The sequence below is a fragment of the Otolemur garnettii genome, unplaced genomic scaffold (genome assembly GCF_000181295.1).
Source record: "Otolemur garnettii isolate 467f Iridium unplaced genomic scaffold, OtoGar3 scaffold00001, whole genome shotgun sequence".
Classification (NCBI taxonomy): Eukaryota; Metazoa; Chordata; class Mammalia; order Primates; family Galagidae; genus Otolemur; species Otolemur garnettii.
Window position 1 is genome coordinate 43,066,749 of NW_003852396.1, and position 22,077 is coordinate 43,088,825.

Here is a 22,077-nt window from a genome sequence, read left to right on the forward strand (position 1 = left end):
TGACTCTATAGCTTTGTGACCCCAAGCAGAGATTGTGACCTTAGCCTTGGACAGTTACGGAGTTTTGTGTCTTGTTAATAGATTCCTACAGATAAGTTTTCACTTTTCTTTTCCCATGGCACGTGATCCTGGGCTGTCACGATACCTATCAATTCCTGGATAGCTCCATTTCCTGAGACCCACTAAAGCCATATTTTTTGACTGATGAGAGCCTGAAGCATGGTGTACACATATAGCCTCTGCACTCATGTGCAGCCATCGTCCATTTGGCACATGGCCTCCTTGTGAAGTGAAATAAGACAGACAGCCTCTATGCCTGATATTACCATTCCTGTGATTTCAGTATTTTATAACTGTCCTCCCACAGTTGTTCTTTCATGTGTAGAAGGGAATAGATGTTGCTGTTAAAAACTGAACCACCTTAATGGAAAACATCCCTGACACCATAGATGAATTTTGTAAGCTATTCCAAGAAATGTTCAGTAATAAGAATTTTACTGGAATTGGGAAGAGAGTTGGCAATAATAGGCTAAAGACCACAAGCCCAGGCTTCATTTTGGCAATTTATTATCTCTGCCTGTAGCAACTGACCAAGGTACTATCCTCACTTCCCACTCCATGAGCAAAAGAGACAGACCTGAAGTTGTTTATAATAACAGCTGTTTATTAAGCACTTATTATGTGCCAAGGACTTTGGGGCTGGTGATTTAACAACAGCAAAGACAATGACCACCACAGACTAGATATTTACTCAGCATAGAACAATACAGTAGGACCCAAGCCGAGCTGTCTCTATGGTGCAGTGACACAGACCAACTCTGAGGGTCCAGGTCTATTTTGTGTGAGTATATTCTTGAAGTCAGTTCATGACCTGAGCTCTCCCAAGTACTTCAGTTTCTCAGATCTCCCTCTCTCTGGAAGCAAGGATTCCAGCACTAAACAGCAAAGCCACAATTTAGCAAACTGACTTCTCCCAAATTCCCCAAGGAAAAAGACCAGTAAATGAATAAACCCTTCAGACAGAAAAGAGCTGAGCACCTAAGAGATGCAGGATGACATTTCTGGAAATGTTCACTTTTGGTTTAAAAGAAAACTTTCGAAATGATTAGTGAGTTATTTAGAACTCAATATTCCAAAGTTTGAGAAGCTAACATACTGAGAAATTTAATTTAGATTTCCTTAACACACTCTCTCATGATAAGAGAGCATTCAGTATATAAATGCTATGCAACAGGGCTGCCAAATTGCGACACAGAATGGGAGAAATTTGTCATTTTGAAATGCTAAGGAAATTCTTACTAACAGCTTTCTCATCTTGTAAAGCTATTATTTTTTTTCTGAACGATAATATGATTTATAAACCTCGGCTGAGTTTTATACTTTTGATGGGAACAGACTCAAAGTAAAATGCATTTTCTCAGAATATAAAATTCTCCCAGGATTTGACCAAATGAGGAATAAAAAGAAACTTTTGCAACCACGCATACCAAAATCTTAGTCTCTGCGGGCATCTCGGTAGGTGACTTTTGGTCTTCCTCAGAGTTCTGGGCTCTTCTTGACTCTCTTTCCCACTCTGCACACTTTCCCTGGGTGATATCAGTCGCTCCAAATGCTTCAACTCGTACAGAGGCCCGGCAACTCCCAGCCTCTCACATCTCACCCAAGTTACAATTCCCTGTGTCTAACTACTCACTAGAATGGCCACCATCTCCCTACAGCCACATTAATCTCAACTTCTCTACATTTCCCCAAGCCTTGTTCCTTCTTCTTGAATCTCAGTATTGGAATGAAATGAGTAACATACAGTTCCTGCTCTTAAGAAGCTTGTAATTCAGCAAAGGAATTCAGAAAAGTAAATAGGCAGTGACAATACAGGTTAATAAGTTCTGTGCATGGAGAAGCCCAGAGGCTCATACAGAGAAGAAACCTGGATCAAGGAATCAGCCTAAAGGAAGGGACATCTTTGTTGGGTTTGAGTCAGATAACTAAAGGGTGGGTGTGTGCATGCGGCTTTGCTGTTTAGTGCTGAGGACCTCCAAGGAGGAACAGAAGGAGCCCCATGGGTAGAGGGGATATGGAGCAGGGCTTGGAATGAGTGGTCAGAAGGGCTGGGAAGAGAGATGAAGCCCAGCCACAGGGACTAGATGAGAATAGGACTTTTGTAAGTACCTGCTGTTTGACCTCACAGAGTCTGAAGCCCAAAGAGCATGATATAGAGGGTTGGCCAAGCTCAACTGTTTCATGAAACTCTTCACATGACCATGACCTGGCTCTAGGGAAACACACCAAAGTCTCAGCTGTCTGTGGTTGTTCTGTGAGATGATAAAATGGGTCTCAGGGAAATTAATTTGGGATTGCATTTCATAATCTCACAGGGCAATTGTCCTCTCTATACAAGATCACCTTGAGTCCTTTCAACCACTCTGCCAGTAAGACAGACCATGGACTTCAGAGGCAGATGGGGGAATCTTCAAAACCTGGTCAAGTTACTTAACCTCCTGTTTCTCAGTCATCCTTATGTGTAAAAAAAAAAAAAAAAAAGGTGAAATAGCTATAAACCCTCTTCTGAATCCTTCTGAAAACAGGAGAATTTGACAAGTTTGCCAAATCTGACCTAACTGACATTTAGCTATTTACAATCTGTACCTATCCTTTTAGTATGAATAAGGTATCATTTTGCTGTAGAATATTGATGTGTTTGATTATAGGGGAATTGATGCTTTATCTCAACTATCTAATATCTGAAAAATTCTGAATTTCAAAAATACATCTAGCCTAAGGGTTTTGCATGAGGAATTTGAAGACCTGTCATGTATGTAAAGCATACATTATATAAGGTAATGTATATAACACGCCTCTTTAGTACAGTCACTGGCAAATTGTAAGGGTTCAGAGATGATAATTATTAAAAAGAGGGAATGAGCTGCCTTTGACTTCATGAAACATCGAGGAGTGAAGGAAACTGAAACATCATATAGGAAATACATGTTTTCTCTCTCTGGGCCCGCAAATTTTTGCAATTGTAGTTTTCAAAAATTGGGGGGCAATTACTTTCCAAAGCATGATTATGCCTTTAAATCATAGGGTTTGCCACTGTGCTCCTATTCACAGTAGGAAGAAGAAAATTCAGAGTATTCATTATAGATGCAAGCAAAAGCTGGTTATGGGTGACTCTGGCCAAGGAAACAGCATAGGCAGAGGCTTGGTAGAGTGGGAAGAGGAGTTTCAGACAAAAAGAATAACCATCCAAAGTCTGGAACCCAGAAAGTACGACACGAAGTGATGACAAATGAAGCCAGGAGAGTTTAGGGGAAAGATTAGGAAGACCCTTGAATACCCAATTTGTATTTGATCCTGTAGATCAGTGGTTTTCAGACTTTTTTAGCTAGAGAACTTCATTGAGATGAAATTTGATTTGCATAGGAACTCTGTCCACTGCAGCTACACACCGACTTATGTTTACTATGTCCCAAGTGCTCTTTTAAAAGAACAGATCTGATCGTCTCGGTCTTCCAGGCACACTTTTCAAAGAGATTGCATTAAACTTGGAGTGCAATGCCTTCTCCATGCCGGCTGTGGCTAATGTGGCCTTGCCCACCTCCCCAGCTCATCTCATACAAGCCGAGCAGCCCTTCTCTATAATACTTGGGACCCAGAAGTGATTTGGGATTTTTTTTTTCAGATTTTGGAATATTTGAATATACATGTGACATCTTAAGGATAGGACCTAAGTCTAAACATGAAATTGATTTATATTTCATAAACGCTTTATAGCCTGAAGGTAATTTTCTACACTGTTTTTAATAATGTTGTGCATCAAACAAGTTTGTGTATATTGAACCATCAAAAAGCAAGGATATCACTATTTCAGCCACTATGTGGACAGTCTATAGTTGTTTGTCATCACCATCGTTCCTAACTCTGAATTTATATGCTACCAATAAGCATCTTAGCTTGTCACTTGAAGTCAGGATTGCCATTTCCCACTTCCGCTGTCATGTCAGAACTCAGAAAGTTTCAGATTTTGGAGTGTTTTAGATTTCACATTTTTGGATTAGAGATGCTCAATGGTTCACCATTTGTAGGTCCTCCAGTGAGCTCCTATCCCTCCCCACCTCAATTTGTTTTTGTTTTTGTTTTGCAGTTTTTAGCCAGGGCTGGGTTTGAACCCGCCACCTCCAGCATATGGGGCTGGTGTCCTACTCCTTTGAGCCACAGATGCTGCCCAGTATTTTTTTTTTAAGAGACATAGTCTCACTCTGTTGCCCTGGGTTGAGTGCCGTGGCATCATAGCTCACACAGCAACTTCAAGCTCTTGGGCTCGAGAGATCCTCTTGCCTCAGCCTCCCGAGTAGCTGGAACTACAGGCCCCTTCCCAACACCTGGCTAACTCTTCTGTTTTTAGTAGAGAGGGGATCCCTCTTACTCAGCTGGTCTCTAACTTCTGAGGTCCAGGGATCCTCCCACCTCAGCCTCCTCGCGTTCTAGGGTCACAAGCATGAATTACCAGGCCCAGCCCACCTCAAGGATTTTATAAGTGCTGCCTTCTCCTTTTCTTCTCCCTCCCACTTGCCTCGTTAGCACTTAGTCAGCTCTCTCAGATCTCAATCAGCCACCCTTTCTGGAGGGGGTCTTTCCCAGGTTGGTCAGGGCTCCCTATACTATGCTCTCCTGCACTCTGAGAACTTCTCCCTTGTAGCACCTGATCACCGTTGTTAGTACAACATTGTTGGATGGGCTTAGGTGTTTGGTGCTCTCCCCTATTATGCTGTCAACTTTGAGAGAGGGAAGTGTGGCCCTACCTGTTTTGTTCATGACAATGTCCCTAGCACCTTCCTCAGAGACAGCCACTAAGCAGGCCCCCAACAACTATTTGTTGAAAATGCACCAGTAAGTACAATAGGAAGACAAATGGGGGAGGAGGCTTCTTTGCTTGAAATAAGGATGGAACTTTGGAGCAGGAATGTGGGGCCTAGATACTTCCCACCAAGCCCCTACCCCTGGCCTCCCATAAAGGTCCCAGAGGCACAGAGTGGGAGATTCTCTGAAAAGCAAAGTAATGAGATGCTCTAACAAAAGGCTTTGTTATTTGTCCTTGAGTGAGGAATGAGTGTTATTCTTTTGGCCTGGGGAAATTATTCTGCTTAATGGTCAACAGAATGACTAAATGATCAAAGTAGCTTTGGGTAGGCAGGAAGCATAGTTCATTGATTTATTTCAACATCTCATCTCTCTTGGGTAGGGAAAGACTGTAAAAGCCATCTGTAGACTGGTCTGAATTGCATTATTTTGTGTAAGACTAGATGTCAAGTAGATGTTTCTTTGGAAAGTCATTCTGGCCTAGACCCAAACCATCAAGAAAATCGCCTCTATGCTCCACGGATCCATCACGCATGGCCCCATTCCTGGGTTGAAGTCACAAGATACAGCCCAGATTGTGTGACTGTAACACTTGGTCAGTGTGGTCAGCTGTAACAGGCTCAAGGGATCCCCTTCTCTGTTAAGGCAAATCGAAGTGAAAATTACATTTTGACTGAGTAGCATTGCTGAAGAAAATCAATAGAAGTGGCCCAAGATCTACCAGCATTGTCTCATCTTAAGTGTTATAGACTTTCAAATTCCTGGAACACTGGTTCCGGGATTCAACTTCAAGTCCCGCTGAAAATAAACAACGGAGTGGGTTAAAGGGGAAGTAACATGTCTCTACAATCATAGATTAAAGAGAAAATATGTGCTGGCCAAACGTAAATCATTTTTCAACCTCAAAATCATTCTTTCCAAATTCTAAGATCCTGTGTTTGACAAGTTTAAGAGAGAGATATAACAGCTGACGTTGTCTTTGTTCAGAATTTAGGAGACAGTTTTGTCTAGACTTTCAGGAAAGTTATAGAATGACATTTTCAGAGCAAATCAAAATATATTTTTAAATTCCTATTTCCCCTCCAGGAAGAAGATTTGACATGCTTCTATGATTTGAATTTGCTTGTTCTCTATAAATGGCCTCAACCGTTTAGTATAAAAAGTGGAGTAAAAGGAACCATTAAGAAAAGTTATTAAAATACTGTTAAGTTTACTTTCTTACCTTAATGGTAATATTACCACCAATAACAACCCAGTAATTAATTCTGAGTGGTTTCTAGGTATGTGCTAAACTCTTCGCATACATTTTCTGACTTAGTTCTCACAGCACCCACGTCAGGTATGGTAATAATAACACCCCAATTGTCTGATGAAGAAACTGAGGCACAGAGAGGTGGGGTGACTCACCCAGAGCCACACGACTACAGGTGGCTATGGGTGGTCAGGCGAGGCAAGGACCTAAACCTGCCCTCCTTCTGTCCTCACACTGTGCTTGTGTCTTCTTTCTCCACAGGGCCAGCATCGTACAAAAACGCATTATTTATTTTCAAGACGAGGGCTCTCTGACCAGGAAACTCTGTGAACAAGGTAAGACGGTGTGGGCGGAGGGGCCGATGATGGAAGGCAGCTCGTGCAGGACGAGAATCCTGCCGCAAGAATTAAGACCACGGGGCTTTCTGAGTTCCTCTGGGTCTAGCTTCCTTGCATAGCTCCGATTTTTAATCTCGCTGTGTGCTGTGGATAATTGGATCCGCCTTAAGCTCTAATTACTCAGCTTGATTCCCTAGGTAGGCGATAATGTGTCTTATATTGGTGTCGTCTTCTTATTTTTGTGAAACAGTGATTATTCTGAAGAGGTGCCTTGGAATAATTCACAGGACTTAATTAAGGAATGCACAATTGCATACCTTTAAAGCCTATAAGGGTTCTCTGGAAAAATCACTAGCAGGAAGTTGTGTGACGCCTTCTCCAGGGAAGACCAGCACGGGGCAGAAGTGCTAAGAAGACATTGACCTTTGACTTCTCATATCTAAGGATCTGTCCCTTAGACTTCCAAGCTCTTCCCCGTTCTCCTGAAGTTGAAGGCATAGCAAAGCTATGGAGATCTACTAGAGTAAGACAATTAAAGCAGGCCAGGCCCAGATTTGAAGCTGCCTCTGTTCTTTCTAGACATGTGACTTAAATACCTAACATAGTACAGTGCCTCCTTGACAAATAGTAAAATATGTAAGCATCAGCTTTTGTAATCTATATCCAAAAGTTTGCCCATTAATCTACTGTAAAAAAAATTAAGACCTTAAACATCTGAATGCATTTAGAAGTCGTTAAATAGCTAAATAAAAATAGAAAATGTTCTATTAATATAATTATACAGCTTAACTATATCAGTTCTATTTATGTCAGCAGAACTTTTATTTGCATTTAGAGCAATTAGTCTTATGAGAAGAAATAATCCTCTCCAACCATAGAAAATTATAAGCTATTAAGAAGAAGAAAGGCTGATAAAGGTCTTCTAGAAAAAATAATAACAGTGAATGTTTTTCGAGTGTTTTCTACATGCCAGCCACACTTCCCATGCATTAATCATGTGATATCCACAACAACCCTACATGGCAAGGATTATTATATTATCTTTATTTTATGGATGAGGAACCTGATGCACAAATAGTTCAAGCAGCTATCTCAGCACCATACAACTAATAGTAGTGGGCAGGGTTTCCAGCTAGGAGCCAGTGCCCTTAACCAATGCCTTTCCATCAAATCGACTGTCTCCTAATTCAGTAGCTTGCATCATTGCCTTTGGCAGATCAATGCATTGTCCTCCTATAGATGAACTTGAGCAGAAACTAGGTTCTCTGTGGAAACAGCAAAGGAGAGAGAGTTGGATGTCCTGCATTAGGGTCTTACCTCCCATAGCAGCTGGAGAGCTGAACCTGCCAGTCATAGCCTTGGCCAGCTGTGGGCACCACCACACCTGGCTTTGAGACTTTTCTCTCCTATGTCCAATTACCTGCAATTTCACCCAGGCTTTCTGCAAATAGGGTTCATCTCAAGTGACGAAGCTCCTGGTTCCTCACTGACTGTCTCGTTCCTGCCTTAATTCCATGAGATGACATCTAGGTGCCTTGGGTTGGTGTTATGAGGGCTCCAGACCACACATTTACAAGCCACCTCTTGGTCTGTCCTCACACATGGCTAATCACAGCTGCTGGGGTGTGGTTTGACTGTCAGAGGACAGCCTTAATTCCAGAATTTAAGGGTTCCTAGGAGACACTTCACTGATACCCCATGTACTAACAGCAGTTGTTACATAAAATGTACTTCCCCAATGCCTCAATCCTGGTGTTACGTGAAGCCTTGTCTAAGCTAAAGATATACTACAATTCTGTAGATACTTGTCAACAAAGGGGCATGGCAAATCTCTACTTGTGAGACAGAGATTTTATCAAGGTGATTTATTAGGGTTCTCATTACAAAGGCCACTTGCCAATGGCAACTTGGCAGGCAAAAAAAGACCTGGCCTGTAGGATCACTGTAGATTATCCCTAGAGACAAAAGACCTAGGAGGAATTCCACCAGTTACCAAAGTGGATTTGTTAAGAAAGTCTTTAAAATGTAAACAAAGTACAAAGGGATTTTTGAAATGTGTATATATCCTCAATGATATCTCTAGTCCTTCCATTAAGCTCTCTACAGCCTTTGTTTCCTTGTTGAGGCAAATTAAATCTGTCAAGGAAGGGGAGAGAAAAAGGTGTATCTATTATTTTTCTCCAATTAAAGCCATTAATCCATAGGGGAAAAATTAAGAGCTGCACAGATAAAAAGTAACGATGATCATTATGTTTTAAAAAACAACATGAACATTGTTACCTACAATAAAAAGCAGGGAAACAAAACATTCCAAAGGTGACCTATAATACACATGTACATGCACATGCCTTAATTTCATGTCACCAACAATTAAAGGCAAGGGACAAATAGAAGGGAAATTGAAGAAAAAAGAAAGGAAAATACGAACAGAGCAGGGATAATGAGAAAAGGCAGAAAATAGGGAAGCGGGACAAAGAATACAGGAAGAGAGCTGGAAGGAAGCCAGTGGGTTCAGAGCCGACGTGGGAAGAAAGGGCAGCTCAGGAGACGCTCCAGAGCCTAAAGTTCCCTGGGTTTGGCTGGCCCTGCTGTGGTGGGAAGGGGAGTAAGTGGACACTTATCACTATCCTTTGAAAGCCTGGTTCATTTTCAATAGGCTTTTCCTCAGTAGGAAAAGTACGTCTGTTTTTATTTTCAAACATGGACATTTCTTTTTGAAGTGGAAGCTTATTTTCCTTTGGAAATCCAAAAGGTTTAGTATAAGTGCATTCCTTTGACTCCTTGGAAGTATTTTAAGTTTACCACGTGTATCCGCAAGCCCTTTGATAAGGTAAAGCTACCACCAGACCTTCCTTTGGTTCTTGGAGAGATTATTGCTGCCTCATTTCACAGCCCCTGATAGTTAACAATTGAAACCCCAGCGTGTTTCTCTTAGCTCTGAATCCCTTTTTCAAAACTAGAGTTTTAAACAGTATAGTTGATCATGATGGGAATATAAAAAGAGGAATTCTTCAGGAGTTACGGACTTATGCCACCTTTCCTGAAATACAGGGACTGTCGAAAAGTATCCAGCCATGTACTATGAAAAATAGAGACTGAGTGGCCGGACAGCCCTTATATATTATTCAGTATGGCTTTTCTTTTGCAGGACTCAGATCTGGGCTTCATGCATATATACTACAGGGAGCTTGCTCCTAGGCACAGACTCTGCTTTGACCTCTTCCAAGTGTACAAAAAGTAATCAAGGGTGGTGCCCATAGCTCAGTGGATAGGGCGCCGGCCACATACACCAAGGCTGGAAGGTTTGAACCCAGCCTGAGCCAGCTAAAAAAACAACAGTGACAACTGCAACAACAACAAAAAATAGCTGGACGTTGTGGCAAGCGCCTGTAGTCTCAGTTACTTGGGAGGCTGAGGCAAGAGAATGGCTTAAGCCCAGCAGTTTGAGGTTGCTGTGAGCTGTGATGCTACAGCACTTTACCCAAAGCAACAGCTTGGGACTCTGTCTCAAAAAACAAAAAAGTAGTCAACAATTTTTACTTTGGGTGGGCACAACCCTGTGCCTTGGAGCTGTTTACAAATCCTGGAACTTTGTAGGAAGGCAGTTTTGTAAATGTATCATTCTTTGTTTGGAAAAGGCAAAACAGAAAACAAACAAAGACATTTTTCTCTCATTTGGCATTGATACAGACCTATCCGGAGGTCTTTCCTCAAGTTCCATGGTGCTCTGGACCCAAAAAGACCTGAGCTCCAGTTCTGCTCGCACTACTCACTACCCCTGAGAGCTTGAGCTGGTTACCTAAACTGCCTCAGTTTATTGATCTGTAAAATGGGGGTTAGCCAAAGTCCATACCTCCTAGGATTGTCAGGATTAAATGAGGCAATATATGGGACAGGATCACACATACAAGGACTCAAGACGTGTGGTTATTACAACAATGCCGCACCCTTGTGTCTCCATCCCGGAAGGCAGAATTCACTTCTATCGCTGACTTTGCATATCCAAGCCAAACGAACCCAGTGAATTCCTAAAGGAAGTCTTGTACAATGCTCTTCCTGATGCTCAGAACAATTTTTATACTCTTCACAGAATATTTGAGAATAAATGTCCAACTTGCAAAAAAAAAAAAAAGAACGTTTATGCTAATTCCACTAGGCAAACTGAAGATAAGCAATTGAAGTAAGTTGCATCTGTATCCTTGTTTTCATCTCGCAGGAAGCAGAACAGACTAAAAGCAACAATGTGCAGTTAGGGATGTGGGTTTGACAATCGGAAGTCTGAATTTATTCCTGTAATCTCTCTTTCCCTACTTATCAGCTATGCACAGCTAAAAATGGGGGCCAAGAGGGAATCTTAAGATATTCCTGGCTGCTTCTATACCCAGAAGTACAGTAAACCTGAACTTAGGAACATATTTCCACCCCCACCCCTCCCAGTAAAGTCTCTGAAAGTGTGATAAGAAGTGATGTGATTATATATGCATGTCTTTTTTTTTTTTTTTATTTCACCCTTACTTTATGTCTGTCTTCTTGTTCTCACTGCTCTGCTTCAAAGCTGCTCCTTCTGGTCCTGGCATTTTTGGTTTCAAAGCATTTTTCTTAAAGAAAACATACATGTGTATTCCTCTTAAAATGTGGTTGTGAAACCTTCTTGTAAGAGTTGGGGCAGGAAACTGGGGTCCAGAAAGGATGATGGAGTGAATTTTACTCAAGGTTTCCCAACATAGCCCCCATCTTAAATATTCTGCCCTGTTGGTCCCATAGAACTCCTCAAATTATTAGAGCAAAATCTCTGAATCTTTTTTTGTAATTTGAGAAATATTATTACCCTATTAGAGGTTTATAAAATCTTTTCTAGTTTAAATACCTGGCTAACTACCCACACGGTCCTGGGTACCATCTGAGTACTCATTGAAAACTGCACCTTCTTTTCCTAGGGGTTAAACCACTGTGGTGCTGCCTTACACATGGCTGACATTTGCTTTCTAACTTGGTGACTTTCCTTTTTCAGATTCCACCTTTGAAGGGGTGACTGACAAGCCAATCTTAGACTGCTGTGCCTGTGGAACTGCCAAATACAGGCTCACATTTTATGGGAATTGGTCTGAGAAGACACACCCCAAGGATTACCCTCGTGAGTAAAGTGTGACTACTTTGCGGGCTGGGAGGAACCACACCGCAAAAGTTCTGTCTGGTTGTGGGGCACCTTGGCAGTAGTGGGTCAGGTCTGTTCACTGCTATCAGTTGATTCAGCAATTGTACATTCACAGTACATTGTAAATTTGTTGAGATGGGCAGGCATAACAGGGCTATGCTTTTAGCCTCTTTGCATAGCATTGTTCTAAGGGTTTTCTAACCTGTGATTTAAAACAATTATCTTCAGGCCAGACATTTGGTAACCTCACTCCTCCTAATACAGCCCTATCCTTGAACTATACAACAGGCCTATTTGTGCTAGAAATAGCTGGCAAAAGGGATATGCTCTTGACTCCACTGATCAAGGTCAACAAATACTCAACCCCAGCAGGTGTTGATAATCAATCAGTATGCCCTTCCCTACTGAGTCTGGATCCCACCTCAGAATCCCTCATGACATGGTGCTCCAGGCAGCTGATACCAACCCATGAGAATTTTCAGGAGACGCCAAACTTGTTACTTTGAAGTAGATCTTTAATCAGGACCCTACTAACTCCCTTTGATCATAGAATTGCCTTCACAAATGCCTAATAAGTGCCAGGCAATGTGCTCAGCCTGGAGATACAATAGTGAACAAAAAAAGATGTCGCTCACATTCTCATGCCACTCAGGGGTGAGCAACTAATGGAATCATTACCCAAAACAATGTGAAAATTACAGCTATGAAGAGTGGACTTGCCATGTACCAGGCATATTTACATATGTAAAATATGTTATTTTGAGAATTAAATGGTAATTCTCAAAACAACATACTGTCATGTTTTTCTGGATGAGTGCACTAGGCATCAGGGAGATGTCACAATTCAACCACATTCAAACGTAAGTAATGGATGCAAGATTCAAAAAAGGGTTTGTACGGCTCCCTGTCCATTAGTTTGGATTCCAGTGTTGCCCATTCTCTCTGACTGTGGGTGGCAGGATGTCTGTGGGTGGCGCTGAGCGTGTTCATTCTGTTCATTGTCTGTTTTGTCCTTGTGCATGTCACTTCGGAGTTACCCCAGCTGGAAAAGAACAATAGGAATGGTAGAAAGAGATTAAAGAGAAGGATTTGGGTCAGGTCCCAAAGCCAAGGGGAGAGAAGGGTATATGGTCGGGTCTTTAGAAGACTCAGTCCAGACCAGAACCTCCGTGATCCCCAGACAGCCCACCCAGCGGGAACGCCAACATTTGTTGGCAGATCAAGAGCCCTATTGTTTAATTTTACCCACATGCAATCAAGGCTTGGGATCGTCCAAGCCTCTTACTAATTCATTCTTCTGACTCTGGGATACAGCCTGATCTGCTTCAGCTGGTGTGGGAGACCTGCGTGAACAAACATGGACTCTCTGGCTATGGGGGAAAAACCACTTGGAACAAGGATGGTGGAAAAAATTTCCTCCAGCACTTCCCATCCAGTAACTAGAGGAAATAAAATGTTAGGAGCTCATTACTCATCCTCTGTGATCCTAAGGAGCTTCTTGCCCTTTTCTGCTCTGCTGCTGTTATTTCCCAGAACTGGGAAGGAGGGGGGGAGGAGGGAGAACGTACAGAAACCATTGTGTTTGTGTCCTTGGGCCAAACAAGCCCAGATCTGTACAGAAGTTCTGTGGAGTTGTTGGGAGTTCTTTAAAAAATATAGCAGAGGTGTGTTCCAGATCTTCCAGGACTGTTTCACTGTCAGATATTATGTTACAGTGTGTCAGCTTGTGTCCCGATTTGGGGTTGGAACAATTTGGTCACTTAAGTACAAAATAACATTTATCACATCTTACTGCAATTGTTTCTTCAGGAGTCTTTCTTCCCCTGCCAGACTGAGAAGTCCTCCAGGATAAAAGCCATGACATGCTCCTCTTTGATTGCTAGTGCCTGGAAGTACTTGGTGCCTTCCCAAATGCTATGTGTTTGCTGAACTCACGAGTGGCATTCGCTCTGACCTGCGAGGCAGAGGACTCGCCTGTGCCTAGTCACGACAGCTAGTCCTGAGCAGGAGTATGGGCCAGACCTTCTGTGGAGGGAAAAGGGGAAACTAGTACATTCAGGGGACTGGAGCCATCTGGAGGGGTACAGAGAGGTACAGGGAGGGTCTAATCAAGGCCTTGAAAAGTCATTGCTCTCACAAGTGATTTCTACCCCTCTTAGGTCATAGATGAGTTTCCATTTGCTGCTGTCAGGATGATTCTGTCTTATCAACCCTTATCATCAAGCCCAGAGAAACTTCCTTACAAAAATGCAAACTGACAAATACCAAGTCCCTTACTCCTTTGCTAGTCATCCAAAACACCAGTTCTTCCACAGCATCCTAGGACAGTGGTCCTCAAGCTTTTTAGTCTCAGGACCCTTTGTGCGTAGTACTTCTGTTTATATGGATTATATCCAGCAGTGTTCACTGTATCAGAAATGAAAGCTGACAACTTTTATAATTTTATTTATTAATTTTTTAAAAAGCATAGTATATCCGGGCGTGGTGGCTTCCACCTGTAATCCTACCACTCTGGCCGAGGTGGGTGGTTTGCCTGAGCTCACAGGTCCGAGACCAGCCTGAGCCAGAGCAAGACCCATCTCTAAAAAATAGCCAGGTGTTGTGGTGGGCGCCTGTAGTCCCAGCAACTTGGGAGGCTCAGGCAACAGAATTGCTTGAGCCCAAGAGTTTGAGGTTACTGTGAGCTGTGATGCCACAGCACTCTACCAAGGGTGACAAAGTGAGCCTCTGTCTCCAAAAAAAAAAGGAAGCATAGTAAATTAAAAATGAACTCATTATAGGTTAACATAATTAACACATTTTATGAAATTAACTATGTTGTCCAAAACAAAAGAGGTTTAGTGAATAGTGCGTCGTTGTTTTATGTATTTGCAAATCTTTTTCCTGTCTGGCTCAATAGAAGACAGCTGGATCCTCATTCACCTTCGTTCCTATTGTGCTTTATTTTTTTGGTTGAAGTTTATGAAGAAAATTCTGTCTCATTTGGATATGTAATTGGAAAAGGGAAGCGTATTTAAATAACCTTTTTGGATAATTATAGATAATCTTCTTTTATCCTACACCCAAACTCTATGAATGGTAGTTTTTTAAAAGGTTAATTACAACGTGGAATATGGAACTACATCAACGAACTTGAACTTTATTATATTAAAATCCATTTCTTTACCTTCCACTTGAATGGATCTTTTACAAATCAGTAATTTTGTAACACTATACGTCGATTATTTAGAAAATAGTGGTTTACCAAGTTACGCAGATTATCCAAGTGTTGAGAAAGGTCATTAAACAATATCAAAAGTCAGGTCTGTTAATATCACTACCAGTCTCATCAGCAAAGTTGTTCCGTATCGGAAATCCATCCAGTTCATTGAAATGGATCCAAGTTTTCCAAAATTCTGAATTTTGCATGAAAGCTTGAATTTTGTCATTGGCAACAAATACTGGCAGTTGTTTTCCTTGAAGTGGCAGACTCACTTCATTTTTGAGAAAACGTGTGCCAGATTCCCAAGTTTGAATAACCATAATTTGTCTGTCATTTCTTCTTTCAAGTAAAAATGAGGTTTTACGAATGTAAAAAGCTGCTAGTCCACTTTGCACCTCAAAGAATCAGAGTCAGTGCTTTTATTCCAGATAATCACAGGACTCCAGTATAAAGCAGAAGCGCTTTTGCATGCTTCCCAAGTAGCCACACAGAATAATGAAAGGATGTGTACTCAGAGGTAGAGATTTAATAAAATTAATCATTCTATTATTTCCTCGAGGACATTCTTTGTTTTTATTTCAGATTAAAATGAGGGTACAAACCATTAGGTTATGTAATTTACACCTGAGAGGGTAAAGTCAGAGTTGCAGCTGTGTCCCACACCACGGAAGGATGCTGTATATCCGTGCATCATCCCCAAAGGGTAGGGAGCTCCTGAACCCCCTCTCCCACCCTCTTCTTGAGTTTAATTTTTTTCTCATGTAGGTCTGTGATTGTTACTCTGGTTTCAAATTGGTGTTGAGTGCTTCTGATGCTTATTTTTCCAATCTTATGATACTTAGGAGAATGTTCTCCCAATCTATTAGGGTTGCTGCAAAGGATGCAAAATCTCCATCTTTTTATGGCCGAACATTATTCCATGGTATACATATACCACAGTTAATTAATCCACTCATGTGTTGATGGGCGCTTGAGTTGTTTTCCACATCTTTGCAGTTGTGAACTGAGCTGCTATGAACATTGGAGTGCAAATTTCCCTTTGTGAAACATCTTTTTTTCATTTGGGTAAATGCCTAGTAATGGGATTGGAGGGTCAAATAGTAGGTCTACTGTAAGTCTCTTTTCTCATGTCTTATATTTAGATTCTTTATTCATCACGAGTTAATTTTTCTTTTTAAATTTTTTTTTAATTTAAAATCATTTGCTGTTATTTCCTGGCGATAAGTTTCAAGAAAATTTAATATGAATCTATTTATTTTATATATAAGTTCATGAGTCACACCCACATTATGACCCTCCTAAAAATTCTGTTAGGCATAGCAAAAAGCTGAAAAGGGCCACCTCCATAGGAGTGTTTATCAATGGACCCATCTTTGCTTTCCAGCTCCTAACAGAAACACCTGACCCGGCACCCACTGAGAAAATTCACCTTTGATTCAAAGATGTTGTTCAACAAGGATTATCACAGTTACACACCATTAGCCCACCAGATACGTGGTACATGATATGCTTTAGAAGTTCATAAATAACCCGACAGCAGCCCTCCTGGCTCACAGGCCCAGGAAACACCACTGGTATCATGAAGTCTCTTGAGCAAAAGGACTCCAAAGAGTTGGAAGTTTCCCAGGGAGAGGTAGTCTCAAGTAGTTCTGCCTAGGGGTCTTGGGTTTCTTCTAACTTCTCATGCCACTCCAAATCTCGGAGCCACTCCAAGCCAACTTCTCATGCCACTCCAAATCTCATGCCACTCCAAATCTCAGCCTACCGCAGGGAGCATTTGTGGCTCTGGTGCAGCCATCACCACGAGTTGATTTCTCCAAGTGGTGAGAGGTGCAGGTCCAGTTTCATTCTCTCACACATGGCTAACCAGTTCTCCATTTACTAAATAGTAAATTTCTATAATGAATGTTTTTGTTTGCTTTGTCAAAGATTAGATGGCTGTTTGGGACTGGTTTCAGCTCTGGATTCTCTGTTTCAAAGATCTGTGTCTCTATTTTTTTTGCCAATACTCTGTTGCTTTGATCAGGATAGACTTGTAGTATAATGTCTAGGATATTCTAGGTGAAATTGACTTTTGTTGTTTATCGTAAACACATGGCAGTGAAGAATACATTGACTACTAATACAGTTTGGGGGCCACTGCTTTGATCCATGCTCAGTGCCAGAGCTATGGTCAACACATTGCAAAGGCAAATAATGCTTTAGTATTATTATGAAAATAGCTTTTTGCCTCACAGATCCCTAAAAGATTTTCAGGGTCCCCAGGGGTCTCTGGACCACTCTTGGAGAGCCTCTGCAGTGGGATAAGATAGAAACCCAAGGTGTCTGAACTTCAGTTCTCTTGGGGTAACATGTCCCTGAGAATTCACATTGGACAGTACAGGGAAGATTGGGCAACACACTTGTGCTTTCAGCCATCCCTGATGGTGGTTCTTAGCTGCAAGTAGCTCTTCTCATCCTTTATACAATATGGTTTGTTCCATACGCTGTTTCTAGGATTCCCTCCACTGAGTTCAGAGCCCTCTGCAGTGAGGACACCATACCCCTCTACCTAGGACAGGCTGGATGAGGTGAGAGATCTGGCCTGGAGACACCAACAATCGTTGCCAAGGGAGGCAGGAGAATGGCCGAAATGGCCCCTGGCGTTTATTCTCTATTGTCCTTCCTTAAGTCCCTGCTGTCGTATGAAAACAGTGAAATCCTTTTGAAGCATTTCCATTTGACTAGTTCTAGAAATTCATTTAAAAATTAGATCATATACATTTTACCTCCTGGTTTTATAAGTGAAAAATATCCTGTAACAAAGAAGTTACAGGCTCAGATCTTATAGCCGGAAAGTATCCAAACCACAATCAAAGTTTAGATCTCCTGATCTCGTGTTGCCTTCCCCTGGGGACTGTCGCAAGGCAATCAATCTTCTGTCCTCTGCAGTAAAATTAATATCTTACACACAAAGCATCTTTTTTTTTTTTTGAGACAGAGTCTTACTATGCCGCCCTCTGTAGAGTACTGTGGCATCACAGCTCACAGCAACATCCAACTCTTGGGCTTAAGCAATTCTCTTGCCTCAGCCTCCCAAGTAGCTGGGACTACAGGTGCCCACCACAATGCCCAGTTATTTTTTTGTTGCCATCATTGTTTAGCTGGCCCGGGCCGGGTTCAAACCCACCAACCTCAGTGTATGTGGCCAATGCCATAACCACTGTGCTATGGGCACCAAGCCACACACAAAGCATCTTTTAATAAGGCTCTACTGTACTAACATGAACTTAACTGTAGCAAATTCTGTGCCATGCTGTGACAGCTTTGCCCCAGTCTACAAAGACCTACTCTGCAGAGATCCTAACTTAGAAGTCAAAAAGAGAGGGTCCAGATTTGCTGAGCCTGAACGGAGTTCCTGAAGCCTGAGGCATTAGGAATACAGCAAGCTCCCTCAGCGTCTGTCCTGGGCATTGCGTTTGGGGCTCCCACGTGCAGTCCAGTAGTAGTTGCTTCACAGGAACAAGATGACCTGGAGTGTCACCATATAAGAGAGCCCTAGAGCTGGAGACACGAACAATCTTTGCCAAGGGATTGGAAGTTGCCAAAGAGATACTCAGTCTCTTTACTTTCCAGCTCTGAATACAGTTCTTGGGTTTGTGACATATGCCTGCACCTGAGAGAGACCCTGTAATCTCCCTTGACAATGTAAGCTGTATGTCTTCTCCAATTTTTATGGTTACATCAGTTTTAATGCTATTTAACAAGAATGCATAGGTGAAAAGAACGTTTTTTTCTAGGACCCAATCATTTTTTCATTTGACAACACACACATTACCTAAAATATAAGTTGCCACTAGGAAATATATCTTCCATAATCAAAGTTCATTTTACAGTGAAATTCAGTCATCTTTTCCATAGGGTCAATTCATTTTTTTAAAAAAATTGTTAATTATTAAGTCCAAGAGCGTGGAAATCCACCACTCCACCACAAGGCGACTACTTTTATTTCTTCACATATTCATCCACAGACAGTGTTTCTAGATCACATTTGAACACACTGTGTTCTATGTTTTGCATTCGATTTTGTTTTCATAGTCATCATTCATTTTATCAGCGTACTCTGAATAGCTTGTCTAACTATTCTTTCATTGACCACTTAGGTGACGTCAGGTTTTTTCCTCACATAGAAAGCACTACAATAGAAACATTTGCACATGAAGTCTTCCTCCACCCTTCTCCCTTCCTTCGAATTATTTTCTTGAAACAATTTCCCAAGAGAAAAACTGCTGGATCTACCTGTCTGTCAACCTATCTACCTATCCAATCTCCTTTTCTTTTGGCTTTTGAAATCTTTTGCCAGATTCTTCTCTAAAACATTTGTGTCGATTCACCATGTTACTAATAATAAATAAATATATCTGTTTTCTCTAGTCTCCTTAGCATTCATTTTAGCCTTTTTTTGGTCTGAGTTTTGCCAGTTTAATGGTTATTCGAAAATTAATCTTAGTATTATTGTTATTATTATTTTGCAGTTTTTGACCAGGGCCAGGTTTGAACCTGCCATCTCAGGTATATGGGGCCCGTGCCCTACTCCTTTGAGCCACAAACGCCACCCAATTAATCTTAGTATTTTAAATTGGCATTGGTTTCATTCATAATACCATTGAGTACGTTTAGATATTAACTATATAACTGAGTGTTTTTCGTGTTTATTGTCCTTTGCCTTTAAGGCTACTAGGTATGGGCCTTACCCAGTCTGATTTTGCTTATTATGTCTGCAGGGCCTTGATCATTGTCTGGCACACTGAGAGTTCTGAATAAATATTGTTGAATGAATAGATTAATGAATGAATTGCAAAATGAGTAAGGGAGAGAGTGAAGGGAGATGAGCAATGAAAAGCTACTGAGTAGGTGAGGCCAGGAGAGAGATAGGTGGCTGCCGAGTGGAAAGTCCATGAGTGGGGCCAGGGAGTGGTGGGAGATAGGTCAGGAGGGCTTCGCAGTGATTTAGTGGACAATGGCATGGCTTGGGCTGCAGCAGTGGGAAAATTGGCTAGAGGTGACATACTGTTTAGTGGTAGACTCTATTCTGGACTGGATGCAAAAGAATGAGAGAAGGAAACATCAAGGCTGAAAAGTCAGGTTTCTTGCTTAGAAGCAGAGGTGCTCTTTCTTCTGAAAATATTCCTCAATATTATTCTTTCTCTTTCCATTAATGACTTGAAATCATTTCATCCAGCTCAGTAAAGGATCCTGTCGGAATTTTAGATGAGATTGCATTCAATTCCAAAATTACCTTGGGAAGAATTGTTAGCTTTATTATGGTTCGCTAGCCTAGTTTTTTCCCATTTATGAATAAAGCCAACCGTTTATGGGTTTTCATAGTTTAGTGCCTAGAACAGTGATAACATGTGGACCGCGGGCCTCCTTTCTCAATCTAACTTCAGAAGCAAATTAAACACTGTAGTAGGGTTCGCCAGAGAAACAACCAACAGGAGATTGGATAGGTAGATAGGTTGACAGACTGGTAGATTTAGATACTGAGATTTACTGTGAAGAACTGGCTCACATGGTTATGGAAGCTGAAAACATTCTACCACCCACTTGCTGGAGACTTGGGAAAGCTGGTGGGGTAGTCTTGGGTCTAAAGGGCTGAGAATAAGGGGAGCCAATGGTGTAAACCCTATGCCAATGGCAGCAGCAGTGTCTCAGCTCAAGCAGGCAAGCAGGAAGCAAAGACCCAAAGAAGTTAATTCCTCCTTCCCCTACTTGTTTATTCTGCTCAGGTTCTCAATCAAATGGATGATCCATACCAACACTGGGGAGGGCCATCTGCTTTGCTGGGCTCACTGATTCAAGCGCTAATCTTATCTGGGAAACAACCTCACAGATGCACCAAGAAATAAAGATTAATCTGGGCACCCTGCGGTACAGTCAAGTTGACACAAAATTAACCATTGCAAACATTCAATAAACAAGAATCCCACTGCTTACTTCCATCACTAGGAAATCCCTCCCCAAACTGAGTAATTCTGCCCGTCAGAGCCTCCCAGCTGCCAATGCTGAGATGGAACAGGAGATGCTGTTGCCACCAGCACACTGAGTGTCAAATAGAGTGTGTCACCAGGAAATAGAATTTGGTACCCAACCCATGTGTCATAACACACAGTTTCAGTGAACAAAGGGGAGAGAGAAAGGATTAAATACCCCCTTCCACTTCTCTTCCTTCCCTATCTCTGGAAAGGCTTACCTCAACAACTCACTCTTTTAGGGGTGGGAATTGAAGGGGAAAGTTACATCTTCTGGTTAAACACGGAAGGTTGAACACAACACATCCATCTCTGTTCTTGTCCCATCTGTTTCCTGTGGGACCGTGACAGATACTGCCACATTTTCAGAAGTAAAGAGTAAGAATAGTTCCTAGACTCTGTACATGCATTACTTTGATAAAATAAAAAGTAGAGTTAACAAAGATAATATCAGTCAGGATTTTGCAGAGGATCATACATCCCCACATGCGGCCACCTTCTTTGACTTACTCAGAATCACCTCACCTAAACCCACTTAAATGCCTCTTCCTTCTGTTGCTGTCCCAGGACCTAAAGACATCCAAGTGGCATGTCTTTTCTCTGGATCTGTGGCTAAACTCAGATGCCAATCCAGTCCCCAGTCCCAAATCTTCTAATGTCCTTCTCCCTTTACCAACACTAGGTTCTCGTTTCACTCAAAAGATGTTCAAAGGAGCAATGTTATAAGCCCCAGCCCCTGAGCCATGGACTGGGTCCAATCTGTGGTCTGTGAGGACCCAGGAGCAACTGAGCAAAACCTCATCTGTATTTACAGGCACTCCCCATTGCAGGCATCACTGCCTTGGCTCCACCTGTGTCAGATCCCCCCCACCTTTGGTCCATAGAAAAATTGTCTTCCATGAAATTGTCCCTGATACCAAAAAGTCTGGAGACCACTATCATAAACATACTGTTAGGTGGTTTCTGAAATTTTGGCTAACAGGCCACTGCCTTTCTTTTTCCTAAGACATAAGGTCTCACTACATTACTCAGGCTGGTCTTGAACTCCTGGCCTCAAACAACCCTCCAGCCTTAGCCTCTCAAAGTGCTGGGATTACAGGTGTAAGCCACCACACCCAATTCAAGGCCATCCCTTAATAAATGGGAGTATATTTTCATGGATCATGTTTCTTGGTTTAGAAATATATGCAATTTTTGTAAACACTAAGACTCAAACAAATTTTAATTTTTCTTGAATGATTTTCTTTCCTCTATGAAAA

At 41.8% G+C, this 22,077-nt stretch overlaps 1 protein-coding gene across 1 annotated transcript in view; it reads left to right on the forward strand.

Moving 5' to 3' along the window:
- Positions 1-22,077, forward strand: part of SPON1 (spondin 1) — a 290,405-nt gene that overhangs the window by 114,806 nt on the left and 153,522 nt on the right. The window contains exons 4-5 of the mRNA XM_003781118.3: positions 6,374-6,447; positions 11,462-11,584. Of these exons, the coding sequence (XP_003781166.1) occupies positions 6,374-6,447; positions 11,462-11,584 (197 nt within the window). The remainder of the gene's footprint in view (positions 1-6,373; positions 6,448-11,461; positions 11,585-22,077) is intronic.